The 11,061-nt window shown below is 40.4% G+C and overlaps 1 protein-coding gene across 3 annotated transcripts in view; it reads left to right on the forward strand.

Annotated features, from left to right (window-relative positions):
- Nucleotides 1-11,061, forward strand: part of SASH1 (SAM and SH3 domain containing 1) — a 60,366-nt gene that overhangs the window by 48,120 nt on the left and 1,185 nt on the right. For all 3 annotated transcript variants that reach the window (XM_029084692.1, XM_029084693.1, XM_029084694.1), the window contains exons 14-17: nt 1,244-1,394; nt 3,606-3,719; nt 9,360-10,495; nt 11,046-11,061. The exon at nt 11,046-11,061 is cut by the window's right edge and continues 107 nt beyond it. In XM_029084692.1, coding sequence (XP_028940525.1) covers nt 1,244-1,394; nt 3,606-3,719; nt 9,360-10,495; nt 11,046-11,061 — 1,417 coding nt within the window. The remainder of the gene's footprint in view (nt 1-1,243; nt 1,395-3,605; nt 3,720-9,359; nt 10,496-11,045) is intronic.

Here is an 11,061-nt window from a genome sequence, read left to right on the forward strand (position 1 = left end):
GACCTACTAACCACACCCCTTCTAATGCACCCCAGGATGCCATTGGCCTTCCTGGCCACAAGGGCACAGTGCTGGCTCATGGTCATCCTGCTGTCCACCAGGACCCCCAGATCCATTTCCCCAACAGGTCTGTCCCCAGGTGTGTCCCCAACCTATACTGGTACATGGGGTTGTTCTTTCCCAGATGCAGGACTCTACACTTGCCCTTGTTGTATTGTGTCCAGGTCTCGCTGGATGGCAGCACAGCCTTCTGGTGTGTCAGCCACTCCTCCCAGCTTTGTATCACCAGCAAACTTGCTGACAGTGCACTCTGTTCCCTCATCCAGGTCATTGATGAGTATATCGAATAGTACTGACCCCTGAAGGACTCCATTAGACACAGGCTTCCAACTAGACTCTGTCCCATTGACCAAAACCCTCTGACTTCTTCCTTTCGTGCAGTTCAAAACCCACCTCACTACCCGATCATCCAGACCACACTTCCTCAGCTTAGCTGCGAGGATGCTGGGGGAGACAGTCAAATGCTTTGCTGAAATAAAGATAAACTACATCCACTGTTCTATCATCATCTCTCCACCTGGTTATGTCCTCATAAAAGGCTATTGGGTTGGTTAAACATGACTTCCCTTTTGTAAAACCAGATTTATAATGCTGAGGATCGTGACACCACTTAGCAGAATCGGGTTTTAGCTGCGGAGTGCAAATAGCTGAGGCCAGGCAGAGCTGCCTGTCGGGCTCAGTGAAGAGCTGCAAGTTGTGTGCACTCAGAGACTGTGAATCATTACGTAGTATGGCTACTAGCTAACACGCTTCAAAAGCGAGCAAAAAGTGAAAAATAACAATAGTTACCCTGGTTTTAAGGAATAAGGGTTTTTTCCATGTTTCTGTTCAGAAGAGCTAGGGATAAACTGGTGTGGCTGTCGTTCACCCTTTGTGCTTCTCCCTTCATACAGAGCTGTGCCATATTGTGCATCTGGGTAGCACGCTACCCGGGCCATTTAATACACTGCATTCCAAATAAAAAATACGTGCAGCCTTCTAGTTCTGGCATAGCTGCCTCCCTGAACTCTGAGCAATGTTTATACAAGCTATAATCCTATAATTTTGCTGTTATACAGTGGTTTGCATTTGCTAAACTACTGCTTTTTTTGCTGGTTGTGAGAATCTCTTCTACTATCGTTATTGACAAAATAAGTTGAATAAATATGTTGTCTTACAGCTCTTTTTTTTTCCTTTTTTTCAGGAGCACATGCCCACTTTTCTGTTCAATGGTTATGAAGATCTGGATACCTTTAAGCTTTTGGAAGAAGAAGATTTGGATGAACTGAACATCCGAGATCCTGAGCACAGAGCTGTTCTTCTCACAGCAGTGGAACTTCTACAGGAGTATGATAGTACGTGGGATGTTTGAGGTTTTCAGTTTTAGTAGAGCTCTGCCAAGAACCTTGTGAACCCCATTAGAGGAAAAAACTGATTGCAGGATTTTCATCTATTTTTTTCCCCCCCTAATCTAGTTATTTCCAGTGTAGTCTTTTGTAACAACATGTAGATTTTTGAGGAATGACTTAACACTTGCATTTGTTCTGCTAGAATTCATTTGTCCATGTAAGCCCTGCTGCTCAACTTATTCAAGTGATGTCAAGTGTACAACACGAAGTACCTTTAGAATACTGATATTCAGGAATAAATCCTGAGATAACCTACTCAAAAATAAGAAGTTGAGGCATGGAGAATAGGAAAGAAGAAACTGCTAGACTAGAGGGAAGAGACTGAGGTTATCAAGAGTGAGAAAAAGATCAAAGCCTAGAGGGCTGTGGAAAAGGGTAATGTCAGTTAAACTTTCTCTTTTTTTACCTGCACATGCATATATTTCTTGGACTGTGAATTGCACGATTGCACAGGTAGCTTCAGATTGTGCAAATGACAACACAAGCGATTTTCAAAGGGAGAAAATATATCAGTCAGGTGCAAAGAGTGAAAGACAGTGACCCAGCTCTCTGAGGTGCAGCGGTGCAGTTTTGCCTGGTGTGCAGATGGTCTCAGGCAAGTGGTTGCAAAGATGAGGGAAAGCAGAGTGAGCCATGGCAGTCAAATTCAACAGCGTGTTTGCCGCACAGGAGGATGCAAGGCTGTACCATTCACACAGCAGTCATGATAAAGTCATGGTAGAGTAGAATAATTTGAAAAGCAAATGAGACAGGAGTTTAGATGCATCCAATACCTAGTTGCAGCAACCTAAGACTGAATTCAGCCTCTGTCCCCAAGTGTCAGCAGTGTAGTATCCCACCGAGCAGAATCAGTGGAATGGATTGTGTGAGGTCTTTCACAGCTGATTCTGTGCAAAATCTGATGTTTCAGATTAAACTGTCATAGCAGCAGTTTAAACAGCTGCTTATTAACTGGGCAGTGCTTAATTCTGTTAGAGAGAGACGTGTGGTTAGTATCTCTAGACAGTGCTGTGTGGCCTGAGCTTTCACTGACGTGTAGCTTTCTTGTTCATTTAACTTCCCAAAGAGGCATCCACACTTTCTCCATGTTCTTCTACCCTCCAATAAAACTGCAGTCACAGAATTAGATTCTGTTCACTTATATCAGAGTAGCTTTTCAACACCTAATATAAGCTTCTCTTCATTATTTTGCAGACATATTTAGAATGCTCACTTCCCTGAAGTAATAATTTTCTTAGGGCACTTTCAATTTTGGTTTGAAGGCTTGAAGAACTATGTGATGTAGTGGTTGGAAAGTATAAATTCCAGCTCCAAGTCAGGGTGATGAGGAGAAAGAGAAGTGGGAATCAGACAGCTGGAACCTGGGAGGGGCAGCAGCACTTAGTTCCACCCCATAATTACTTTTCATGTGCGGAGAACAGGAATCAGAATAGCCATTTCTGACCCTCTGTTGCAGGGGAAAAAAACAGCATAAACTGTATCCTTGCATCAAGAAGTTGGTTTTCTGTATCTTCAGCTCCAGATTTATTTTCTTTACAAAATACAATTTCTGACCAAGCATTCTGGGTAAATTCCTGGAATCCAGCCTATGCAGCCTGGATGGACCACACTTGAGTGTTGGCTCTTTGCACAGACCAAGGAAGGAACGAATTTTTACCGCTTGTCTCTTCCTTGTCCCTTCCCCCTTTGTTAGGGGACAGTATCTAACTTTGCCAGACCCACTCCTGATCCTTCCTCTTGGTTCCTTCTAGAAAGTAGTTCGGGGTTAGAATTTTATTCTTTTTTACTTGATTTGGTTCTTTTCAGTGCTTTTTGCTTTTGTTTTGAGTGTTGGGGTGACACCATCATTTTAAATAAATTTCCACGGTCTTAAGTTGCAGGACTTTGCCCCAAGGCAGCTGAGGCACACGTGGTCCATTCTGCTTTCATTATGTACCACACTTCTCCCTCACACTTGTGCTGGAGCTGTAGCTTAATCCCATACCAAACAGGATGACTGTTTCCAGCATTTGTGATGGAATGCTCATTCATTTTCTATGACAGTGATCTGATACAATTAATACAACAGGGAAGATAAAGGTGTTGGAAATGGAAGGTTGAGAAGTTCAGCCAGATTTTCTGCTTGCCTGTTTTTCACTGTATTCTTGCATCCTCTAGGTAACAGTGACCAGTCAGGATCTCAGGAGAAACTTCTCATTGAAGGCCAAGGCCTAACCGGATGCTCTCCTCGGGATTCTGGCTGCTACGAAAGCAGTGAAAACCTGGAGAATGGTAATGGTGACAGCAATGAGCCTTCTAATCCCTGCAGCCTTTTTTCAGTAGATAATTTCATATACTTTCTGCTCCTGTTCTTGGCTAACTCAAGCTACTTTATGCTTGACTTTCTCCTTTGCTCTAACTGCCTCTTTCACTCTTGGCGTGAGCCATTGGTTTTCATTGCTACTGTTTCTAATTTATTTACTTGCATTGCTAGGAAACAGGTCATATTTCACAAATCATCTCTATTTTGTGATCCTAAGGCAACACTGTCACTGCCCTTCTCTGCCTTTTTCGACTCCCTATCGTATTCTCATGCAACCGTGCCTCATGAGGCTTGCACTACTTACACTTTCACAGCCTGTGTCTAAGGGACCGCTGACAATGGAGAAGTCACTGAACTCCACTGAGATTAGGAGGATTTCTTTTAAATCCATACAAAAACTGTTTAGAAAAAATGTTCTCTGTTTTAGGCCATATTTTTGTGTTTCCTCAGGTTGCATGTTGCATTTTCCTCTGATCAGGAGCCAAGTGCAGAGATTTAGGACCTTTTAATGTGTGAACACTGGCAAGTTAAATTAATTGAGAAGTTGGCAAGGAAATAAACTATGAAAAAAAAAATACTATATCGATTCTCATTACCTTGTGAGTTACCATTCCCATCAGTGAAAGGTGATAAACTGAAAAATTACCAAGATGGATGATAATAGAGACTACTGTCTCTGTTCTGAAGAAATCAGGTTGTTGTGCTGACTGCACATGCTTTACTTGAGGGATGGTGTAAACTTGTCATTAGGGGTGAAATATTAAAATAGATAAATTGGTTGAGTTTGGCATTATCACTTCAAGTATTTGAGCCCTGGCTTGGCCTCAGACTGCCTGGTTTCAGCACTGACGTCCAGTATAAATAGCTCACCAAGAACATAATGAATAGAGATACTGTACACCTCTTGTAGTGGCCGTTTTTCCAATTTAAAATATAAGCTAAAGATCTTTCTCTTAGTGTATGCATTTTCTGTCAGTCTGCTGCTCAGAAATAACCATTTATTGAAGAAAATTGCAGTTTGCTTTGAAGTTGAATGCCTGAAGTCGGCAATATACTAAATTCCTGAAAGCAGAGAGATTTTTTTTTTTTTATTGAACATGAATCCCCATACAGTAGGGATGCTGGAATATATTCATAGCTAAGTATATGGCATATGTGACAATTTTCTTTCCTTTTATCTCTAAGTGCCATCATAATGATGGCTGTAGCACTAAAGTTAAATTGCTGCCTGTACATTTTCCTTATTTTAACAATATAATAAAATCTTCAGAAAGCAATTGTCATTGCCTGTCTGCTTAGATACTTACTATTACATTTAAACTAATATTTCTATCAGAGTTTTGCAGGATGTGAAATACCACTGATTATTTTTATATTGCTTTTTATGTATGGCTTGCTGCATTTCTGCATTGTTTTTGCTCAGAAATGCATTTAGTGCTTGTTTTGAAAACCACTATGAAAAGAACATTGGTGTGGAATTCATTCAGAGTTTTTGTCAAGGCTGGTTAGTCTGAAATATGCTCCATTTTCTTTGCAAAGTTCATGGACCATAGTTGTTTATATGCACATTGTTTTGAAAATAAGTTGGATTTTCATCTGTTAAAATAATGAGAGTCATTTGCCTATTATAAACATCATGATGTGCAAATCAGCAATAATGAACTGTACTTCATAAAGGGGAAATGCATTCTGAGAAGAAACTGGTCTTCAGATTTTCTGAGGCATAGTTTATAATATTTTGATAACTAGTATGGTGTCCTGTTTTGGGCTGATATTGGACCTTTTGGCATCAGTTCAAGATTTCAGTGCTGCTCTTACATTTTGCCTAGAAAATGGTTTGCTGTGTACAATGGCAGTGGTACAGATGTGTCTTTTATAGGTGCTTCTCTGGGTCCCACTGCAGAAATATTTGGTTGTTCTTATAGGTATCTCATAGGTATCAGTTTGAAATAAGGGAGAGGGAGGAAGCTCGTCGTTAGACTCCTGACAGTGGTGCAGTTATTGGGCATGTTTTGCACACAAGCACCATCTGTCTGAGACGCATTTGGAAACCATATTGGAAATCTAGTTCTTACAGGACTGGCCAAAAGCAGGTAGCTAGAGAACAGTATAGGAACACAGCAAGCATATTTGATGCTTCCCAGGGAACTCTTGGGGAATTACTCATTTAAGGGCTTAAGGACTTAAAAAATGGGGTACTGTTTCCTAGTGTTTTCCTGAAACTGTGTCTCTTTATTAACATCTCTGGTCTTCCTTACAACCTCCATACATAACAGAGTGTCTGTGGGTAGACTGCTGTCATACTTCTTCCCAAGTCATCTTTTTACTAGTCTGAGAAGGCCTGCTAATTATTCCTTATAGGTCATTCATGTCCCTGATCATGCCTGGCTGCTTTGAACCTTTTCTTCTTGTGCTGTATAGCTTTTTTAATGAGAGAGAGGATGTGAAGAGATCAGAATTGCACATGTAATGCGCAGAGATGAAGGGGCAGACAAACCACAGCTTTATCAGGTGGGATAAGGGTGTTCTGTGGTTTATTGAGAAACTGGGGCCCAGATTTCCATAGTGCCTAGTGAGCATCCTAAGGACTTCAGCATTCAGTGCTCATTAGTCAGAAAAGAAAGCAACAGAACAGGTGACCACATGGCCATTTCTACTAGTGGTGTGCATTTGTACTAGTTTGTAATCATTTAAAAAAGCAAGGAGGCTAGGATTGTCTACTGTGCCATCATCTTTGTTGTGTCAACAGAGCTGTTTGAAGTGCATGCAAAATATAGTCACAGAAAGCAATGCCAAAATGAAGTTAATAAAATCTGAGGTCTGGACAGACCACTGAATGCATTCTGTATCTGGTTTTGGGTACTTAAATTTCTGAGGGTGATCTTCCATACAGAAAAAAGTACTAAGAGAAACACTAAAAATTTGTTGCTGTAGTTCTAGTATCTCTGGAAATACCGCCCAAGATAATCTCCTTTCCTCTAAGGCAGATGATGACAGGGAATTGAAAGGTTCCTTCTCTGTATTCTAATAACAAGAAATATAGTGGGAGGTGGACAGTGCTTTATCTAGCAAAAACTGCATCACAGTGTTAAAACAAAAGAGTTGAAGTATGCCTGTAGCTTGAACTGAACCTGAAAACTATATAAACTTTCTATTCATTTTGTGTAGTGACCACCTTTGTTATCTCAGTTTTCACCCAGACATCTGTGTCCTTCTGCACACATTTAAATCAGAGATGCTGCTGTGGTTGGCAGCACTATGAAAGGCATTAGGCTGCTTAACTGTGCCAGGGAATCATAAGAATTAATTATTATCAAAAATTCTAACATTAAAAATGTGTTTCAAACCTTACTAGCTATACACTTTAACCCTTGTGGATTCTTCCTTGTTTTTTGTTCTGAGATAGGGAGGGGATGTTATGTTTGTGGACACTGTTTATATAGCTCTCCACTCTATGAAAACAACTTAAAAACGTATTTAATAGTCTGTTTTCAGGAATTATAACCTTCCTTCCTTTAATGTCTCAGAAGCATAAAAAAAATTACCCCTGGCAGTCAGAGGATGGAAGGAATAGCCAGAAAAAGAGAATTCACAGCTTCCTTCCTGCTATTGCTCTTGACTTAAATCTGTGTAAGAGAAATTACATTCTGAGCCCTGTACTTTGTACAAAACAGTAGAATTCAACTTTAAAAAACCCATTTTGAAGCAGAGAGCTTAAGATTGCATGTTTGGTTATAAATTTTATAGACAAAATGTTTTGAACTTCCTACCATTCTCTCCATGTTTATATTTTTACGCAAAACAGGACTTGAATAAGCAGAAGATTTTATTTTACTTTCTCAAAATTCTTCTTTTCTTGTTTTAATTGTTTGGGTTTTTCTTCTTCTTTTTCCTGTTCCTCATTTCTTCTTCTTTTCCATTCACAGGCTACTGTCTTTACACAGACATATCCCATTTTGATAGAAATGTTGTTTACTATATACCCTTATGGCCTCAGTAAAAGCTTATATTGCACAGCAGTAGCATTTCTCACAACTTTTCTTTCAGTGTTGAGTTCCTGAGTGTGCTTTCCTAAAACCTGTATAGCTCCTGATCAATATTTCAGATTGAAAAGAACTTGCATGGATTTCGTTATGTGAGCTGTGACAGCAAGCCCCAGACAATACGGTGAATTACTGCATAAGTCAGACATGTACTAGCAAATATGAATAATGAAAAAAGAACACTCCTTTCCATACTCATTACCTGTTGACATTAGTGCCTGAAGGCACTAAAAAATGAATGTAACGTTTCTTACACGTTTTGTTAATGTAGTTGTAAGTTATTTTCAAAATGTGGTGGCCTATCTCGTAGCAAGCAGAGTTTTTACTGCTACTGCTCTGAGCTATCTGAACTCAAGGTAGTAGCAAGGTAGCTAACTTAGTGTGATGTGTCTTTATTAGCATTTTAGGGAATTGGTAATATTTATCTTAAGTTGAACTGTGAACCATACAGCTTCTGATCAAGGAGTTCCTGTATGCTTGCATTCATCCCTTGTAGGCACACCTTGATTCTAGATAGAATAACCTTGCTGGCATACCAGTAGATGCAACCAACTTTTTTTGAGGGGGACTGTTTCCTTATTTCTCTTTAAATGTAACCTCCATTTTCTTTGCTAGTTTTCTGGTACTTTGTTTTTTAAACTCCTTGAGCAGAGAAAGAGGCAAGAAAAAGAGAGAAAGCAAGCTATTTCTCTTTTAGGTTAAACAGGTTCTTTCATTCATATTCAAAGAGAGCAGTGTATATTATTCAAAAGCCAAGCCAAGCATTGAACTTCTTTCGGGATAAAGCTTTGAAGGCAAACTGTATGAGAAGAAAGCATCCATTGCTGAATAATACACCAGATTAATTTAGTTCCAATGAAGTTAGCAAAACTTCTCAGATTTCTAAAAGTAACTGGTCCTTTAGTTGGCAGCTATTTGATTGCCTATTGTTATAGACTCTTGATACCATTTAGCCTAATCTGTTAATCTGTTGGTTTGATTTTTTTCCTCCATTGGAAAAAGAAGTTTTGAGCTTTATCTGTCTATCTATCCTGATTTTAGAAAGCTTACTTTACATGGGGGGAAGTATCCCCGCCACCTAGAAAATGATAACTGCTCAGGACGTGCTGTCATTCTGAGAGGCTGTCTGCTTTGAGACAAATTTACTTCTGTCTTGTTAGAAAGAAATTAAAAAGGATCTATGCAGTATTTAAGAAATTTAAGTATTTCATACTAATGAATACTCTAAAGAGCTCAGTCCCTTTGATCCGAATTTTTCTATCAAGCAGATTTGATGGATTTCACTGTTTAAAATCAGTGGCACATACCTCATAAAATTATAAAATAAAGTTTACAAAGAACATGTGGTTCATCTTGATTCGTGTCATCTTGTCCTAAGTGGTTATGATAAAACACCACATCTTGAAAACCTTCCACTTCAATAAAGTGAGTTATTGTACATTTAGAGTTAACAAAAAGAGAGTAAATAATTTTGTTTCAAAGGCATTTAGAAGTGATCCATTATTTACTCTGCAGAGTTACTAATCTTTTTTTTTTAATGGCAGATTGTGATGTGTTTGCTTCTAGGTAAAACTCGAAGGACCTGTCTTCTGCCCTCAAAATCAGCAAGTGAGCATAGCTTTAAGGACTTCAGCAGAAACCAGCTATCAAATTTTCCTACGCTTCCACTGACTAAGTCAATAGAAACTCTAGAGCAAGGGGAAAAAGAAAGCCGGTTGAGTTGTGTGCATCATGGTCTGAAGAGCTCTGTCAAACCTCCAGCTGTTACAGGTCTGAAGAACCGTAGAAGTTTACCGGTTGCTGTCTGTCGGAGCTGTGAAACTCTGGATGGCCCCCAAGGTGTGGATACATGGCCAAGATCTCACTCACTGGATGATCTTCAGGGAGAATCCAGTACTAATCTACAGGACGCTAGCAAGAAAGTATGTTCTTTTCCTCAGGATCCACTGGATATAGCAAAAAAGGCAACTGGCTCTGCCCTGCCCCCTCAGTCTCGTGGAGGCAGCTGTATGGGAGATGGCTTGATGCCTAAGCAGGGTAAAGGAGCTGCTGGTTCTCAGAAAGGAAGAGCTAAGGAATTGGACTGCTCTGTAATGGAGACTGCAGGTGGAAAGCCTGCTCCATTCCCCTTGAAAAACTGTGAAGCTCAGCCTGCCCTAGTGATGCATCTTGCAACAAGGACGCCTCTGGAAATAAAAAGTAAAGGCTTTCATGACCTTGCACGGGCTGATTATGCTCCAGTCCTCAAGGGCGGTCTAGAAGCTGAGCAAAAAGGCACAAATGAGGCAAGACTGCAACCAAAAAATCCTTCTCAGCCGCCACCTGTCCCTGCCAAAAAATGCCGAGAACGCCTTTCTAATGGATTATATCATCCTCCCATGACCGCAAGTGGGAACCATTCCAGTCTAGAAGCACCATGTTTGCCAGTAAAAAAGTCCAGCTCATCCACACCCATTGATTGTCACGGAGTACCTGTCCACAGGACATCTTCTGAACAGGAGCCCAGTACCCCTCCTAGCCCACTGCCACCCTGGCTGTCCGAGCTCCCAGAGACTGCTAGTGTTCAGCAGCACGTGATAAAGCTAGGTCCTGCTTCAGCCAGGAAAGTCTCTTGTAGCAGGGGAATGGATCTGGAAATGGTAATAGAAAACAAGTTGCAGTCTGAAGACATTGATCTTACTGAAGAACCATACTCTGACAAGGTACGTGGAGGACATTGCTTCAACGTCTTTGTTCTACTAGCATTCCAAGGGATAGTCTTTCCTTTATTGTATCTGTTGTATTTTTGTGAGTAACCAGCCTAGATAAACCAGAAATCATTGAAACGTTAGACATTCTCAAACTGTGTTTGTCTTCGCTGTCAGGCCTTACACCTAAAGTAACTCTTGTGTTGTGGGGGGGACTGAGAAATCCCAGATTTATTCTGAACCTTCATCTTTTCAGGCCACCAGTACCTTGGTGGCACTGGGCATGGAAATGTCTTTTTCTCTGCTAGTGTGGGGAATTAGAGCTGAAAAAGGAAATCATTATTAGATTTTATGCTTCCAAGAAAATCTGAATTGATAGCATTGTGATTAGGACATCTTTTGGGGAAGGAAGGAGTCCTAAGGTCCAGTCCTTCCTTTAGGGACTGCTTTTTCAGTTTTCATGGAAGCTCCTATGCTGCATTTCTGTTTATGTTTGCGTTGACTGATCTGCATCGATACAATTTCATCTATCCTCTCTCCTTTGTGTCTGGCTGGGAACATTCAGCATGGTCGCTGTGGCA

This window comes from Antrostomus carolinensis, unplaced genomic scaffold (assembly GCF_000700745.2).
Source record: "Antrostomus carolinensis isolate BGI_N321 unplaced genomic scaffold, ASM70074v2 scaffold15264, whole genome shotgun sequence".
Lineage (NCBI taxonomy): Eukaryota > Metazoa > Chordata > Aves > Caprimulgiformes > Caprimulgidae > Antrostomus > Antrostomus carolinensis.